Source organism: Limulus polyphemus, unplaced genomic scaffold (genome assembly GCF_000517525.1).
Source record: "Limulus polyphemus unplaced genomic scaffold, Limulus_polyphemus-2.1.2 Scaffold626, whole genome shotgun sequence".
Taxonomy (NCBI): Eukaryota; Metazoa; Arthropoda; class Merostomata; order Xiphosura; family Limulidae; genus Limulus; species Limulus polyphemus.
In genome coordinates this window covers 85,974-106,034 of record NW_013666236.1, presented here as the reverse complement: position 1 = coordinate 106,034, position 20,061 = coordinate 85,974, and the positions used below count along the sequence as shown (strand labels likewise).

The window sequence follows — 20,061 nt, the reverse complement described above, 5'->3', positions numbered from 1 at the left end:
CTATCTGTGCTCTGCCCACCACGGGTATCGAAACCCGGTTTTTAGCGTTGTAAATTCGCATACATACCGCTGTGCCACTGGGAGGATTCATTTTTTGAATAACGAAAACGAACTGATTTATTTTCAGTTTTTGAAAAAGGAATATGAACAAGGAACCAAATCATTATGCAGCTGCTGAATAACGTTAAACGAACCGATTCTTTTTGTTTTTAATTTTTCAATAAGGGAACTTGAACAATAAACCAGTTTGTTTTTAATTGCCTGTTGTTGTTTTTTTTTTCAGCTATTGAATAAAGAAAACGAACAAAAAACCAGTTTGTTTTTCTTTTTGAATAGCGAAAACGAATTGATTTATTTTTAGTTTTTGAAAAGGGGAACACGAACAAGAAACCGGTTTGATTTCTGAAAAAAAACGAACAACGACCTTGGATCTAACTCCAGCTGGTTTGTCTTTTCTAACTTATTTCTTCGACTTGTTGTTGAGCTTTGAAAGTCTCGGTTTTTGTTTTTATCACTGTATGTGTTTATTTGGGTATGAACTAATATATCCTTGGTTACGCTGTACCAAATTAAGAATTGAAGGCTTTAAACTCTACGATGCCATATCGTTAGACGAGCGAGATTATATTCCTTGAATTCTTCTTCTTCGAGAGTGGAATATATTCCATTGCAACTCTGAAAACTAGAGTAATTTGAACCCTGTTATTAGAGTCCACTTTTTAAGAAAATCTCAAAATAACTAACTGGTGTAATATCGTTGAATTAAAGGACTTGTTTCAAAACTTATATGTTTCATAACATTAGCATTCACCGCTAACACAGTAAAATTTGAATAATCCTAACATTTTATACGACATTTAATGCAAATTAAACAGTAAAAATATTAACGCATTACATATTGCATTCTATGTAACTTAGGAGACTGATTTACACGACACAAAATTTATTCATGACATGAAAGTGGCACACTGTACGTTGTCTAGCTTGAAAAGTGCAGGTGTTGACTGTGGAAGAAGTTTGGATGTTATTAATTCATATTAACGGGATTTTCTCTTTGAATACTATGACTAAAACTACTACTGTAGACTACTAGCACTACTATGTAGAAACTTTTTATAATGATACGTTAAATTAAACCGTAATAATTAAACACTCAACCTCATCAAACATGTTTATAAATCCTAACTAATGGAAGATATAAAACGGCTAACATTATATAACAATAAAATTGGGTAGAAATATGTTTTCAACGGCAGTACGGGTCTTGAAATTTTTTACGTAATAAACAATAGAAAAAAAAGTTGTACGCGTCACTTTGGTGGTAATATGCTCAAAAATTGTACCTTGTCACAACAAATACAGGGAAGAGAACATGGAATGATCGTCTGTGGAGTATAGAACTGATATTGGCAACGAACATAATGTATGGAACTGATATTTGCAACGAATGTAGTGCAAATAGAGACGTTAATTTGTGATAAGTTTCAATTCTCTGCTTCAATAGAGCAAAACGCACGTGGAAATTGTGATACATGTCAGAAGATAAGTTTATCCAGGTTAAGTAGGTGCATACCTCCCCTATAAAGGGTTTGATTTTGTATTACCTTCAGAAGTATTTACCCCCGGAGAGGGCTTCAACCACCCTACTATCACAAGGGCGATAACATATTTTTTTCATGTTATTGAAACAGTGACTCACTGTGGGTGAACTGCGGCCCTGGAGTAACATCCCTGGTACTAGGGGAATCCTTCTGCACAGCTAACTCTCTCTGATAGATGTGAGATCCTAATATTGGTATGAACATACCACAGTGTTGGTGAAGGGAATGGATTTATGGAGAGCTGGAAAACGGGACAGGCGTAATTACGCTTTAGCTGAGCTGAGAACGGAAATAAAAAAGGTGGACAAATACAGAATAAAGTAAAGAATTTAAACTCAGCATATTAAACCGAAATTTATTTTAAATAAATTCATTTGTTTGTTTTGCTATTAAGCTCACAAAGGGCTATCTGTGTTGTGCCTATTACGGGTATCGAAACCCTGTTCTCAGCGTTAAAAGTCTTCACACCTATCGCGGAGCCACTGAGGACTTTAAACAACACAGTGTAATTTTGGACAAATGTACGAACGAAGACACGGTGTGACACATGGGAAAACAGGGCAGACATTGTTAAGAGATATCATGTAGACTGGCTATTTACAAGAGTACAAAGAGCAAAATCAGGAGGACAGGTATAATAAAGAAAAGTTTGAATTTGTAATTACCTTGTCCCTTCATATTACCTCTAAGATGCATCAAACTGTAAGTATCCAAAACAACTAACTTCCACAATTTTAGGGGGGGGGTAATAAAAGAGACAGTGAAAGTGCACAGATGTCCTCGTTTATAAAACCGACATTATCATACCGCCTAGGTGCGGGTGCTGTAAGAGGCACGTGGCTGATTAAGTATTTACAGCACACGCTGTCTAAATGACATTTTGACGCAACACGGTTTAAAAGAGTACCCTGTTGCGGCTATCACTTTGATAATAATAATTTAAGTAATAATAACTTTCACAATATCAATGATTAACAAAAACTAATTCCATTGAGTTGCCACAACCACACATCCTGAATACATGATTCATACTGCTGTTCAAAAGGCTAAAGATAGGGATGTCTGGTACTATTTAGGATGAACCAGGTCAGTGATGCCACTTCAAATGCACAAGCAAGCAGAAGTAACAACACGACACGTCTGAATAATATTGTGTTAAAATACGTCGGTTCCAACTCCTATCTAAGAAAAGCTTTCATTTCGAATCGAACACGGCAACTTGCACAGAAGCTGTTCAGAATATAGTTATCCTCGTTGTTGATAATAAGCATATCTACATCGAGAAAGCCACAATTGACATAATAGTCACAGGTACGTGCATTTGGTGTACACATGAATACATTAACAATATCTTGAAGCCCTACTTTGCTCACGACAATAACAATTACGTTTCCATCACGAAAAGAATGACGCCGACAAACATAGAACAACTAAACAATGGCTTCAGAAATGAAATGTTGCATACATTATGTAAGTGGACAAAGCAGACTCCAACAGAGGAAGTATACCATTTCAAAATATATTGTTGATTCTGTGAATAAAATAATAACAAATGGAAAGTGTTTAGATAAAGTCATGCCGGCATTGCGGATCCTTTAAAATGAAGATTACGCACACATTATTTATATATTCTTATAGCGTGCTGTATAACTGCGTTGCCTGCCTTTTTCTGAATTTAAGATTCCATGTTACCCTTGATGTTCATGGTGACCATACTCCACATTGAAGTGAAATAATATGAACACTGCAAAGACGTAAAGCCATCTGTACCAAATGTTCATTCACGAACGTAGCCTTTCAGATAACATGATATAACATCACGTACTTAATTTGCATAAACATGAACTGAGGAGGTCAAAACGTCAAATCCTTCCCATGCCGAGATGATACACAGGATCTGGTGCTGAACTTCGGATAAATTGGCACAAGCGGATGAGAATTGTAACACTTTCCTTCTGAACGGGATGCCAACCCATCGCAGGTTAAACCCCCCAGCTAACAGCTGGTACCCATCATACACCTGGGTACCAGCAAACAATCTGGGTGAAGTACCTTGTTCAAATACACTGACATTATTTTGTAACAGTTGGTTTTGCTTTTCATAGTTGTAATATTTCAAATTCCGAATATCCTTTGTTTTGTGCAGTATACATGTATACTACTTAACCAGTTCAATACTTACACACTTGTATGATTTATTGACGAGCAACACACTACGTTCGTACTTATGTTCTGCCCAAATCTAGCATCAGAAAGAGGGCACACTGTTTAATGTTTTTTTGTTTTTTTTTATGAACAATAAAACATAAAACACACGGTTTTGAATTATTACATCCGTACCGTCAGTGTCTGTCTTATCTATCATTAGACAGCTGATTCATGAACATGAAAAACAAAACTATTGCTCGTTTATTTCAGTGATCCTTGTGTATTTAGTATATGACAAATGTGGATTTTGTTAATCCACATAAGGTATCAGCGCGTTCAAACCCCTGACCATTTTGTACTACCATGGACGAAATACTTCAAATTGTTTATAAGAAAAAAAAAAATTCTTGCGAGTCATGCACTGAAACAATGTTAGTGGGATTATAGGTTAGCCGTCTGTTGATAAAACTTCTGCTGATAACACAATTACCAGGGAACGAGAGTTTTGTTAAGCTCCAGAATTTCTTGTTTGGACATCATTGCCGCAACAACAGGTCCATAATACATTGAAATGAACTGAGATTTGGGTTGGTGATAACGGTTAATCTTTGCATATTCAGCCACATTATACTGTACAAGACGACGCGTGTTTTCATATGGTACAAAACAAAACATGAACAACATGTTCTTCTGGACACTTGCATATAGAGCCTTCGTTCTACATTAAAAAAAAACAACTCATATTTTTACTGCCAACAAGTTGGCGTTTGGTTGTTTGTTTGAAGAAATGTTTATTTCTGAAGGTTGAGTGAAGAAAGAGGACATCAAAGAAATATCCACTATGTTGGTGTTCGAATCAGGTGATTACCTATTTAGGGCACGCTTTTAAAATTGTTTATCATACATTTAATCGATTAAAAATTATAACTCTTAAAAGTTAGTCCATAAGGTGTACTGTAGTAAATAAGCCTGTAAAAAAAGTGCACAGGTAATAACGCATTGCGTAGTGGAGAGGGAACGGAAAAAAGTGAGAAGTAAAAAAACCTTACAGATTCAAATACGTACAATTTTGCTGTTATTTTTATTTGGAGAGAGAGGGGGGGAGTAACAGTCATTTTTTTTCACTAGAAAAGAAGATATGAAACAGCCTTCTCAGGAAATCATGAACGAAATGGAAAAGGGAGCTACATTAATGCCTGAAAACTATCAATATCAATTTTCTGTTGCTTTCTCTGATTACTTCTTTTTCATAGAATAAAATATCTAGTACCCAAAGCCCCTCGTTTTTAGGACTTCCGGGGAATGCATGCTACGAGTAAACACATCAGGGAAAACGATAAAAGCCAGTTTCTTCTTTACACAACAGTATACGTAATAAAGTATCAATAAATAATTATACGGGAGATCAATAAAAGAGCAGGTTTGTGTATCTTCAATATAAAATATTTGGTTGTAGTTATTTCGATTGTTGCCTGGCAAGGATAAAAAAGGAAAACCTGTTAAATGTCATACCTTTATATATAATTTTGGAAAGATTTTACAGCCGCTAGTTTCCACGTGAAGAACTGGATATACTTCAAATTCAAAAAAAGAAAAAATTCTCAACAAAGTTAGCTAGGTCTTAAATAATTCCACGAATAACTTCTAAAGAAGTCGATATTAATGAAAAAAACAACAACAATTACTTGGAATCCGGGGTTCGATTCATTGTGGTGGTCAGACCGTAAGATAGCCCATTGTGTAGCTTTGAACTAATAAGACAACAGCAGCTTCTTGGAATCAACTAACAATACTTGAAACAACGTTGCGGTTATCAACCATTTTAGCATATTCTGTGCACGTGCTAGTAATTAGGTATGGAAATTTAAGCATATACAGGAAGAGCCTGAGGTTAACTATCAAAGTTAACTTACATTGTCAATAACTTGCGAACGCGCACAACAGTTAGGATAATTGGGGTGCGTTCTTTTATGAAAACTTTTCAATTTAATAACTATTCGTTTCGAAATACAATAGCGATAAAATTAGTACAGTTCAGCAAAGCTATTTTAACTTCTACCTACAACAAAAAAAGGACTTTTTAGAGATGTGTAAAAGGTAAAGTGTTTTAAACTGAATATTTATTTTACAGAATAACAGTTTGAATCTCTTAGTTTTAAATTTCTATGTTTATTTCAGATTTCGAACAAAATAGGTTGTTGAACGTGGCATAAGTATAAGTTTTTTTGTTTTTGAATTTCGCGCAATGCTACACGAGGGCTATCTGCATTATCCATCCCTAATTTAGCAGTGAAAGACTAAAGGCAGCTAGTTATCAACACCAACCGCCAACTCTTGGGATACTCTTTCACCAACAAATAGTGGGATTGACAGTCACATTATATTGCCTCCACGGCTGAAAGGGCGAGCATGTCTGGTGGGACGGGGATTCAAGCGCCCTAACCACCTGGCCATGCCGGGCCTCGTCTTAAAGTAAAAAGATGAGTATTTGAATATTCAAATACGTAAAGCAAGAAATAATAATTTTCAGATAAAAATAATTATCTACGTTATATCATAAATATCTAAAAAGTACCGGAAAAAAAAGGAGAAAGGCATATCAAGAAAATGTTGATTAAACAAAATGATACACAGTCTTCAATGCGGAAAATTGTTGCAATATATATATATCTTATTCAGGATTTATCCCGGACATTCTAAACATAGGTCTCAAAATCATTAGCGCTCCCTTGCTATTTTCAAAGCGCCCCCAGTAGCAAAGCGGTATGTCTGCGGACTTCCAACGCTAGAATCCAGGTTTCGATACCCGTGGTGTAGCTTTGTGCTTAATTACAAACAAACTATTTTCAAAGTTTATTAAAAGAACAAACAAACGTTAAAACCTGAGTTCAAGTAATAAAATAATTTATTTATACAATTTTATACTTTTATTATTATTATTATTTCATTTATTTATCATTTTTTATATGTTACTTGTTATATGTTCTCGAGCCTTGTATTATTTGTTCTTTCAACTTCACTCTTATATTAACAGTTTCATCGTTACTGGTAACATGATGAAGGACTGTTGCCCGAAACGTCGTTTTCTTGTTTTATCAATAAAGTTATTTTAATTTGGCGAGTTTTTCATCACTACTTTTTATTCTATTTCACAATTAAAACCTTAGTGTCATTTTTCATGCACAGTGATTTGTAAGTGACATTATTATTACTGTACAACTAATGTTTTTTGGTTATTTATTTATTGGGAATACAAGGGAATTTCCAAACATTCACACAAAGTTATCATGCATTACTCGATTGCCTTGAACTGAACCAGCTTGGCGAATGCTTGCACAAGCTGAAGAAGGATATGACAACTGGTTTATTACAACTCAATTCGAAGAAACATATGTTGCATCAGTTCTTCTAGAACTGGTTGGTACAATGTACGCCAATAAACACAAATAATACTCACAGCTAAACCAGGACTCTCGCCATCATGGAACAGATGTATGCAATGAAGGAAAATTGGGATACCAGAACATAATCCAGATGTGTTTAATGAACGAATCAGAAAATTATTCGCGGTGGCTGATCCAAGGCCTTGCATAAACTATTTTAATACAAATTTCGCGCAAAGCTACTAAAAGGCTATTTGCACTAAGGGTATTTAATTTAACTGATAGACTAGAGGGAAGGCAACTAGTCAACACCACCCACCGCCAACTCTTGGACCACTCTTTACCGTGGAATAACGGGATTAACCGTCACATTATAATGACCCCACGACTGAAAAGTCGAAAATATTCGGTGAAGGGGGTTTTATCCTGTGACACACAGATTACTTATCGAGCGCCTCAGCTACTAGGCCGTGCTAAGCCTCTTAAAATGAATAAGATTTATTTAGGAACTAACAATATTTTTTGCTATTATTGTTCTTGTTTTAACGCAAAACACAATTGGCTGTTTGTGATGCTCATTGTAGGAAATCAAACCAGGATTTTAGAATTGTATGTCCGTAAACTTACCGCTGACGTAAGCTTGTATTTAAAACTTACACTATTTGCAAAATGATAAATTGCTTGTTTACAAGTAATTCTATACTCATTTGACCAAACGTGGTTCTTAATGAATCCAGTAAAATTCCAAACAACCAAATTTGCAAACGTACACTGACCTATAATTAAAAGCTAAATAGGGTATTTTCAGTGCAAAAGTATATTTTTAGAAACATACCATGTTTCGAAAGCACGAGGTGTTATTGGATATCTTAAAAATCACAAAATTCTGTCAGTAAATTCCCTATACACTAAAGTGGTGTAAGGTTAATGAAAATGGCGGGTTCTCTCGAGGAGGTTTTGAAAACAGCACATGTTCTACTCGTTCCTGTAATTACTTGGCTTCACATTAAAGCAGGAAAGCCTCGAACACTTGGAAGAAAGTTCAGAGAATGAGGTAATTCAGTTTTAGTTTATTGGGCCAGCATTAGTCATGCGGCTTGAACTTCTTTTTTGTTAGCAACACAGCTGTGGTACAAGCTGGTTATTCACGCTGAAAGACACCAGTATCTCGGAACAGCTACTTCCTCTCCATCACTTCACCTCACATGGTTTAAATTTAATTAAAGTGTAAGTTAATGGGAAAACGGGAAGTTTAAGAAACTGTGATATAGAAGAGAACAAAGTCATGAAAATGTTCTCAGTGTTCTACACAGATAAACATCGACTTCTACACTTGATTGCTCAAGTTATAGATGTTTATGTCAGGGTCAGTGGTAACGGGGGTTGAGGTTGAATATACTCCAAAATGTGCCTTAGTATCCCGTGTAGCCTCCGCACCCAACGAACAGTACTTACTGTTAAAGCTGGTTCACTTCCTAAATACTACAGTGTGTGTCTCGACAGGATGTAGAGTGCAACCCCTTCAATTTTTTATGTAGCCTACCTCATCCCTCTGAGGGGGATGAGGCTGACACCGTCCCTGGCCTCTGCTCTCGTGTACTGTTTATGTTTTAAGAAAACCGGTTGTACATCACATTTTCAACCAACAGCGACGTAAGACTTGCGAATAAAATCTTAACTACAAGTTTGCAAAAGTATGGAGCGTTTTTACAGTTTTTAATAGTTGTGTTTCAATGTTTTTCATATATGTAAGTTGTAAATATTGGATTAGTAAGTTATAAAATATTGGTTTTAACATACGCTGTAAATCCCTTGCTGTTTATCTAGGACTAATGGAAATATAAATTGTTCATCCATAGATTTCTCCATTCATAGTTTATTCAGGGCTTGTGGAAATACAAGTTGTTCATCCATAATTTTCTCCATTCATAGTTTATTCAGGGCTTGTGGAAATACAAATTGTTCATCCATAGTTTTCTCCATTCATAGTTTATTCAGGGCTTGTGGAAATACAAATTGTTCATCCATAGTTTTCTCCATTCATAGTTTATTCAGGGCTTGTGGAAATACAAATTGTTCATCCATAGTTATCTCCATTCGTAGTTTGTCCAGGGCTTGTGAAATACAAATTGTTCATCCATAGTTATCTCCATTCATAGTTTGTCCAGGGCTTGTGGAAATACAAATTGTTCTTCCATAGTTTTCTCCATTCATAGTTTATTCAGGGCTTGTGGAAATACAAATTGTTCATCCATAGTTTTCTCCATTCATAGTTTATTCAGGGCTTGTGGAAATACAAATTGTTCTTCCATAGTTTAACCAGAGCTTGTGAAATACAAATTGTTCATCCATAGTTATCTCCATTCATTGTTTGTCCAGGGCTTGTGGAAATATAAATTGTTCTTGTTATCCACTTTCCTTTATGATTTTTAAATCGTTTATGAAGTTTCTTAAGTCATATAAGAATTCTTAGAACAATCCCCCCGTTTACATCAATAAGGCCTATAAATCTATATTCTATTAGTTCCAGGGGCATAGTTTAATAACGAGTCTTTGCGTCCTTGTGCGATTCAAAACGTTCACGGCTGCCTTATATTTTGCTTCAATATGTTTATCACCCTCATTAGTAAAAATGCATTTGAAACGAAAGTTTCATTCTATGCTACTATTTAGAAACTTATCGTTTTGGTGCCTTCCTTCGCAATAACCATTTATAATAACAATGAATTTTCGTCACTTTGTAATACAGAAAAACAAATGCATGTATAATCATCTGTGCATTTTTGGAAGTCAGTAAAGTAACGAAACATAGTAAATGTCTATTTCTATTCGTACAGCCCAAATAATATTTTCATCAAGACGTGCATACAATATTCGTCTGAAATACAGTGTGATAGATGTAAGGCCATCAATAACGAATAGGATGTCACAAGAGTGACATCTGTGTGTTGAAGAATAAGAATGCCTGCCACTTTTATGTGTTTAAAAACTATAAATCAACAATGTTGTTATTTTACGTTTTTAACACAAAGCCACAAAAATTGTGCTATGTTCACCGCGGGGAATCGAGCCCCGGATTTTGCCGCTAAAACTCCGTAAACTTACTTGCCGAGGGACCTAAATTAACTAACGTGAAAGTAATATGGTTCTCAAAAATATTTGTTTGGGGCCAATACCTGTAAAGCAAACTAAGCCTAGCTTGTTCTTTTATACATTATAAAAAATACTGAGAGTATGAGTTGAAGTATAGCTGACGTTATTACTGGGCCCGGCATGGCTAGGTGTTTAGGGGGCGCTCGACTCGCAATCTGAGGGTCGCAGGTTTCAATCCTCGTCCCACCAAACATGTTTGCTCTTTCAGCCGTGGGGGCGTTATAAAGTGATGGTCAATCCCACTATTCGTTGGTAAAAGAGTAGCCCAAGAGTTGGCGGTGGGTGGTGATGACTAGCTGCCTTCCCTCTAGTCTTTCACTGCTAAATTAGGGACGGCTAGCGCAGATAGCTTTCGTGTAGCTTTGCCTAAATTCAAACCAGGATACGTTATTACAGTTAACTAAATAATTTTAACAGTAAATAGGTATGTATATATGATATATGCATATCGTGAGAAGTAAACAAAAACTAAAGAAATAATCCATGTTTTAATTTACATTCAAACTCTACGTAGATCCGATACGTAGGTTTCTCCATACCCACTTCATATTGCTGTTGTGTGTCGTTGAGCGAGTTTGTTTGAATTGTTTGGTAAAAATAGTGACAAATCCAGTCCACGTGACGATACCGACTTAAATGTTTTCTTTCAATAATGATCACAACAGGCTACGTTTATTTTGACTTAAGTTGTAGGCCTAATGCACAAATAACATTCAACAGACATTTTCTTGATTGATAACAAATACCGAATAACTTAAGGATTAGGTTACAGAAGCACTGACGTTTCGGTGATATAGGAAGGAGTTGCAAAGTGTGGATATTTTTCTGACATACAAATTTTACAATGAGAGATTGAAAGTATAAAAAGCTGTTTTTAGCAGCTTCCGTGCTGCCAAAGGTAGCTCAATCTAGGGGGCATGGCCCCAGAAAATTAATATAAATATATGAATTACAGTTGCTATCTAAGTCAAATATGTAAAAGTGGCGGTGCTATAGCAAGTCATCAAATTTAGAATTTTCCGTACCATAAACAAGTACTTAGTAAACTTACACTAACTACTAATGTAAGTAAAGGGGTGTCACTTGAAAAGTTTCCTCATCACGATTTCACTTGAAGGAATTAAAGTTTGAAATAAATATGCTTTGGAGACCTTCATGTCGTTTAACGAATATCGTGTATTTTTAATGAGTATCCATAGGCTTCAGAACTCAGAACAGACCTTACATAACTACTTCCAGTTTCTGGCAGCTGTCAGTAATCAAAATAAAATAGCTTCCAAAAGGATCTATCTTCCATTCGATCGGATGAAAGACTACAATAAACATTTTATTCCAAAAACAGAATATTCTACTTGCTTGAAGAATTCTGGTGCGAACTCAAAATTTAGAATTTTTGTTTTGGCTGCTGTTAAGCACAAAAGTCTATCTGTGCTCTGTCGACCACGGATATCGAAACACGAATTTTAGCATCGTAAGTCTGCACACATACCTCTGAGCCACTGGAGGTGGGGGCTAGAATTTTAGTATTGAATACATTACTTATCAAGAAGCACAACTTACACACACATATTTATGTACGTTAAATAATTAAATTAATTTTAATGAGTTGAACATTTTCATTTGCAATTTGTGCAGTGCAAATGATAAACGGAAGTTTGTGAAAAAATGAGCTTAAGCCTACTTGAGTAAATCTTTTAAGTTAACCTATAGGAAAGAAAAGTTACAGGGCATGGCCATTTCCTAACGATCCTAATAAAGCTTTGGAAAGCAACGTTTTGCTTTAATTGAAAAGCCTTTAACAGTACCTCCATATTTCAGGTTTTATCCCAGGTTTTCATCTCAAAGATGCTCTGTCCACCAGTTAACTTAGAAATCCAATCACCCATGCACAATGAGAGAGATATTAACTGGACAGTTTTTTAGAGTCTAAACGTTTTCTTTGTTTCTTACTTCACTTAATCTACACTTGAAACCCTCATTTCACACACACATCTTTTCTTAATTACCTTATGAAACATGATCGCGAACGGTCAAACAATTTAGTTTGGATTTTTTACAACTTTAAATAAAACAATTTATTTTAACTGTGGTTTGGTTTGAATTTCACGCAAAGCTACACGAGGGCTATCTGCGCTAGTCGTACCTAATTTAGCAGTGAAAGACTAGAGGGAAGACAGCTAGTCATTACCACCCACCGACAACTCTTGGGCTACTCTTTTACCAACGAATAGTGAGATTGACCGTCAATTTATAATGCCCCCCATGACTGAAAGAGCGAGCATGTTTTGTCGGACGGGGATTCGTACCCGCGACCCTCAGATTGCCTTGCCGAGTCATTTTTCACGATTATGCTTCTGCCACACACAACGTTTGTGAAATGCAACGACCAAAGTTCGAACCTCTACTTGTGTTCGCTGTATTTTTCACACATCTATGCTTGTTATCACAACACAACAAACTTTTAAACTTACGCCATAGATTAAACACAATAAACATTTGACAGGGCTTTATACATGACCATACAGGTGTATAGCAAAAGTTAGGTCTATTTTAGGTCAATACAAAATCTAGTTTTCATATTGTGAAATCCACACCATGCTATACAAAATGGTGAAATTTTCTACTGAATGAAAATTTCCCCCACATACACACACACACACTGTTTCGTGCAAACACATTCTGTAAATTACACTAACACTTTGACCGAGTTAAAAGAAGCACACACTGCCAATTTAGAAAGGAGGACTGAAAGATCAGTGACTTTAACTAGGTGTAAAAGCTAGTACCAAAGTAGCATTTCAGTGAAATACACGGATAACATTAATTTTTTGACACCATTTTCAGATCAATCGGGTCAACAGAAACAAAATGGTATACGTTTGTATTCTGTCCGGAAATGGTATTGTTATGTACAAAAGTAGACTTTTGCACATGCAAGAAAGATTATTATAAACAATAGTTTTATCATATTTAATGACTCTAAAAAAAATATATGTGAATTGTGGTTCTATTTGAGTATTTTGACTTTTTAAGGTATTATTTCTGAAAAGAAGTAAGTTATATTGAAAAAGTAACAAATAAAAATGGCGAAGTTTATTCATCGTTGCTCCTAATACCAAATCCCCAGGTTGGATTATTTCAACTCATTTTTAAGAGAACCACATCTTCCTACATATCAAAGTATCTCACAGCTACGTACAAACTACTTCTTGCTACTATCACGTGAACTCCGGTCACTTAATACCTTATTCCTTGGAAAGGTCAGAGTACACAATGAACTGTTGACATTTTAATGAGAAGTCAAGGTAAACGTCATCTATTACTTAACACTTTACTCCCTGGAGAAGTCAGAGTTCGTAATGAACTGTTGATACATAGGGAAGAAGCCAAGGTTAACCTTAACTGTTACTTAACACCTGAGTTCCTGGAAAAGTCAGAGTACATAATGAACTGGTGACACTCTAGTAAGTCAAAGTAAACCTCAACTGTTACTTAATGCCTTAGTCCTCGGAGAGGTCAGAGTACATAATGAACCAGTGACACTCTAGGGAAAAATCAAAGTAAACCTTAGCTGTTACTCAACACCTTACTGATTGGTGAGTTCAAAGTGAACAGTCAACTGCTGATACTAGGGTGAGGTCAAGGTAATTCTCGGCTGTTACTTAACACCTTACTGATTGGTGAGTTAAAAGTGAACAGTTAACTGCTGAACTAGGGTGAGGTCAAGGTAAGTCTCGTCTGTTACTTAGCACCTTACTGACTTGATAGGTTAAAAGTGAACAGTTAATTGCTGATACTAGGGTGAGGTCAAGGTAAGTTTTGTCTGTTATTTAACACCTTACTGATTGGTGAGTTAAAAGTGAACAGTCAACTGCTGATACTAGGGTGGAGTCAAGGTAATTCTGGTATGTTATTTAACACCTTACTGATTGGTGAGTTAAAAGGGAACAGTCAACTGCTGATACTAGGGTGAGGTCAAGTTAAATTTCTTCTGTTACTCACTGCTTTGTATGTTACGATAAATAGTGAAGTATTAACAATATACGACAAGACAAGTTAAACTAAAATGAAAACGAGTTTATTCGAACCAATTTACGAAGCAGCCATTTTTCGTTCTCTAGAACTAAATGTAGGATTTTTATGAAATTATAAGTAATCATGAAGATATTGTGACAGTTGTTTCGTCAATACAATTACTTACATCTAAACTAACCAGTTCAGGTTTTAAGATGTTGACAGAACAATCAGGATGTGAATGAAAAACAGAAGGTAAATGTAATCAATCTTTTTCACCAGCAAACATGCAAATCATTCTACAGAAATATATGCGTGTTCTGACTATATAAAACGAATTGAAGTTAAATATAATTGTTTTTTGTACATTGTAATATGCATCTTATGATGTAGCACACTTGAGCGTAACGCAAATATATATATATATTTGCACTTGCGTAACTGCTTGAGGCTATACATACAAATTATCTCTTGCCACCTGTCGAATGTAAACCTCACATGAAGTAATATTACACGCAAGATGGATTTAGTCCTTGTCGTGTTTGTTACCAGATGTCTAACTAACCAAATCTCTACTCCTTCAGGTATAAATGATAATATCAATTTCAGTAATTTTAATAAACAAGAATATCGGTATTTTAATCATGTATTAATACATCAAGGACCTATTTTAAAGAAGAAGAATAGCGATATTATATTCATATACTAACTGGAGTACTCGTCCATTGGACAGGTGAAATAACAGCTCGTTTGTAAGGATAAAAAAATTGTGCTTCTACTTTTTTTCTTAACATAATAAACATTAAAAGTGTAATACAAATACATAAAGGTACCAGTACTGAAAAGAAAGACATACTGACCTTCATGACCCCTCATGACCTTCCGTATGTCATCCTGTATTACTATGTCAAGTTTGGTACTCGTTGATGAAGAAATGTGGAAACGTATAAGGAACAGATATGAAAAGATAGATACGACCGTGTATTTTTTACCCAGACACACACTTTGCTTTACATAGTAGATTAATTAATATATCCAGGACCTATTTTCATGAACAAGAACGATGATATCATAACATGTATAGGCGACAACTGGGTATTGCGACTATAAAAGTGCATTACAAAATCCCCCCCCCCCCAGACAGATAGTTTTATTTTTTATAATAAAAATACTGATGCTTTAAAATATAAAATTGTTGAACGTTTCGCTAAGGTCACCCCTAATATGCTAAGGAGGACGTCACATTGTACATGGAGACGTATCATCCTATGTCATGAAATTGAAGGCCAACAGACAGATATTTTGGATCATTAATCGAACCTTTTGTTAGTTTGTCTCAATATGAGACACGTACATATGTCAATATGCAATAATATATATATATATTTTCATGTACACTATCTTTATTTGAAGTAGGGGTGCTCATACTTTTTCGCCCAACCTGTAGTTCTTCCACAAACCCAAATGGATACATCAAACGTCGCCTGTCATAACGCACGTATATGACTATGCAATATTCCTTTCACACATTACGTAAACAGTCATAGATAATTATGGTGAAGTTGCACTTTCAAACACTAAACCTATTCGTGTGTAGACTGACGGAAAAATTGTGAATGACAAAGATAGTATTTGCGAGACAGGGTTAAAAAATCATATCCCGATCTTTATTTAATGCAAGTTTCATTAATAGCATTGGTTCAATGTTTAATTTACATAATACAATTTCATTGATATCACTGTTTCTTTATTTCATATCCATATTTCATTATGAAAATTATTCACGTTGTTAGCTTAGTATATGAATTTACGAGCAAATAGACTCTCCTCAGCTGACCGAATCTTGAGAGGTATTAATGGGACTACAGCCGAAAATATGGCTAACAGATAGATTACACAACTGGTGGATCAATGCATTCTATTCATTATATTTTTTGACACTGCATTCTTCTAGTTAGATTGGTATGTTAATTAGCTAAGTTACTCACCGGGTTAATTTTTAGTTCGGATCTATGTTGGTATCTTACTTTGATCAAAAATTATTGATAAATAATAATACCTTTGCTATTTACTTCGAGCTTTCCACAAGCTGAGCCAGAAATCTACAGTATACAATCTGTAAAAAAGAAAACAAAATGGACGTGTAGCGCTAATTTAAAAGAATCTCGTGTCATAGCCTTAGTAGGGCATAGTGGCTAAGGCACTCGTCTCGCAAACTGCGGGTTCGAATCCCTCTCGACGAACGTACTCGCTCTTTCAGCCGTGGGGGCGTTATATTGTGACGATCAATCCTACTTTTCATTTGTAAAAAAGAGTAGCCCAAGAGTTGGCGGTGGGTCGTGTTGACTAGCTGCCTTCCCTCTAGTTCATCACTACTAAATTAGGAATGGCTAGCGCAGATAGCCCTCGTGCATTTATGCGCGAAATTCAAAACAAACCATTACCTTAGTAAGCTAATTTTTATGGGTTTGAATTTATCTTAACAGGCGAAAGGACTAACTGTGTTAACGAAAATCATGACGTCTTTGTGATAATATGCTCATTAATCTTTCAAATCTCAAACTATTTTGATATAATCATAATACCAGTCCTTATTATACAACAACGTTGGGTGCGGATAATGCCCAGAAAATACTGATAACAGTGTGACGACGTTAAATCTGCTTGTAGAATACGTATACAATGCAAAAGGGTATCAAGCTTTTGTTTTGTTCTTCAACATCTCTTTCCTGCCACGCCTTCACGAAACTTTCACAAGCCGGTTATCGGTTTCAACCCTTGGTTCTCCCCTTTCCCCCAAAATAGACACGTACCAGGTAGAGGCTGACACGGGGTGGGTCGCTGCTCATCGCTCGACAAACCTGAATGGCAAGTGCTCGTCGGTGGTGAAATAAGCCAGCGCTGGGAAGTTCTAAAACACCACTGAACCATCGAAGCCTATCCAACGGGCGACTCACCCTCGCCAGACATCTCGGTTCCGTGCCCTGTTCCCAATACACAGCTCTTATGCTATGCAATAATTATCATTACCATGATCGTGTTTAAAGTTTAACCTAGAAATAACCCTTATCAACTAGTCATTCCGGTTTTAGTCTCTGTACACACAGTTTAACTTAAAAAACGTTAACTGTTTTACATAAAAATGGTCAGTTCTTTGTATGACAAGAATTGCATAATAATATTTGGAATGACACAAAATATTTCACAATCATTTTCATCGTGTAACTACTAAGTGCTTCAACTTCAAAATTCTTAGTAATAATCTAAATTGTTACTAAATTATTATTTTTTTCTAAATGGCAAAACTAGTGCACCAATTACAGTCAGAGGTTCGTAAGCTATTAACTTTTATTTAGTGTGAATCCGGTTTATTACCAGTACTGATGGGAATGTGCAACTAAGAAATAAATCCATAGAAATACAAGCTTTCTATATTAAACATCACCCATAGTGAAATTTTGTTTTTGATGTTAGCAAGAAGCCGGCTAAAGAATTAACAGATTCGTTTTTCACAAGCAGTGCCCCCCCCCTCCAGTAGCACAGCGGCATGTCTGTGGATTTACAACGCTAGAATCAGAGTTTCGATACCCGTAGTGGGCAGAGCACAGATAGCCTATTGTGTAGCTTTGTGCTTAATTACAAACAAACACAAGCAGTGGAGTAATAACGATTTTAGCTCTTTCCTCTCGAAATATAAGCACAGAAAAAATTGCTACATTGTTCAGCTTTCCTTGATTCCCCGCATTGCGGTCTCTGCTGCACGATAGTTAAGTCGCTGTGCAAATACAAATATTCAAAATAAAACAGTTTAGGGGTGACTTTTGGAGAAAGTGGCTAGATTCAGTATCTCTTCTACCTATTTGGGAAGCAGACATTCGGTAGGATTTTCTACACAATAACTAAACCATACCTAACCCAATAACAATAACTATCACCCAGTCTGCATTGAAAAGTGGGGAATACATTTTAAATTCCTTTTAATGAGTGTCCAATATTTTTTTACAAAATTCGCATTCAAATGCATTGAAATATTTTAATGGCCATTTTAAGCACGTATTTACAATAAACTTGAATACAGCACACAAAATATTTCACAAGTATATAAATATAGGGAACTATTCTAGTGTTTTTTTAACTCCCGATGCGCTAGTAGGTGAAATACTATTACTATTAGGCTACTTGCACCCTTTTCACGCTTTCTTGTAACCGAACCTATCCTATCAGTAAGTTTGGTTTGTTTTGAATTTCGCGCAAAACTTGCACGAGAACTATCTGTGCTGCCCGTTCCCAATATAGCACCGATAGACTAAAAAAAAGGCAGCTAGCCAACACCAACTGCCAAGTCTTTTACCAACGAATAGTGGGATTGAGCGTCACATTATAACGCCCCAAGACTGAAAGGGCGGGCATGTTCGGTGTGACGGGGATTCGAACCCGCGACCCTCAGATTGCGAGTCGAGCACCCTAAACACCAGCCCAGGCCACGCCGGACCGTCTATTAGTATCCAGTTCATCAGTAACTACAATTAGTTACATTATTCCTCTTCAAGTTTCGTGTTTCGTTGCTAGCGTTCAAAACCTTATTACAATTGATTAATTAACAAGAGACTTGAAAATGATACTTACAACTGTATAATTCTGAGCAGAAATACATGAAGCAACAGATAAAACTCCTGATTAAGATGTAAGGCTTAATATCTTAGCGATGAATCATAAAGCTGATAATCAATCTGCTCAATGAAATTATCGGTAGAACCTACGCAACTCTAAATAAAACCCTCAACAAGAACACTTTATCTGCCATTTAACCCTTTTAATTCACAGCTTCAAGACGAGTATATGAATTATTTCTCGAATATTATGGGAACATTTTTGTATTTGGATAGATAGTCCTGACATTTTTGTATAGCAGCATGTACTCGAAAACATATTTTTGTGACGTTAACTGAATTTTGTATTTTATCATTGGAAGTGGTCTTGCAAGCTGTAGACTAGATCTGCGCTATATTCACTATTATTAGATCGTTGTTACAATCCTACTGTATTCTACACACGCTGATGTATGAATCCACTCAAATTACTACTCACCGATTTCTGCCGACTCGGATTGGACACAGTTTTTCAAACTGAATATTATAAAAATTAAGACAGTTAAATATCTCCATGAGTAAAGATCCATAGTTCTAAGCTATCGTCTGGTAAGGAACAAATCACCACACCATCCCTCCTCTGAAAGCGATGCTGTTCCCAGAAAATGCCGTGTTCGGAATGAGTGGTCACAACAGACTCCAGCAATAACCACATTCAACATGCGCACTGGGCACTGCGCACAACCTGGCCCTGAAACATGTATATAGGAAAGTTTTATCAGTTCGCTAAAGGTAGAAAGTCTACGTGTCAAATCGTATGGTGTTGGATTACACCTGTAGATATTAATATATAATACATATATTTCTATCTACGCTCTGACACTAAGTTAACTATTACACTAACTGATAAATCTCTGCTACACACAATAATTTCGCAGTCATCAGCAAAGATTTATATATAACGCTGTTTCTACTCTAGTTAACTTTTGTTTGTTTTTGTTCAGCACAGAGCAACACAATGAGCTATCTGTGCTGTACCCACTACGGTATCGAAACCCAAATTTTAGCGTTATAAACCTTCATATTTATCGCTGAGCAACTAGGAGGCTGTTTTAATTTAATCATTCCTTTTTTTCCTATATATTTCGTATATATATATATATATATATATAT

The 20,061-nt window shown here is 35.8% G+C and overlaps 1 protein-coding gene across 1 annotated transcript in view; it reads right to left on the bottom strand.

Moving 5' to 3' along the window:
• The window catches only part of LOC106459552 (low-density lipoprotein receptor-related protein 2-like), a 248,405-nt gene extending 228,871 nt beyond the window's left edge, over nt 1-19,534 (bottom strand). Inside the window, exon 1 of the mRNA XM_022386057.1 lies at nt 19,388-19,534. Coding sequence (XP_022241765.1) covers nt 19,388-19,478 — 91 coding nt within the window. The 5' untranslated portion in view covers nt 19,479-19,534. The remainder of the gene's footprint in view (nt 1-19,387) is intronic.
• Between the last annotated feature and the right edge of the window lie 527 nt (nt 19,535-20,061).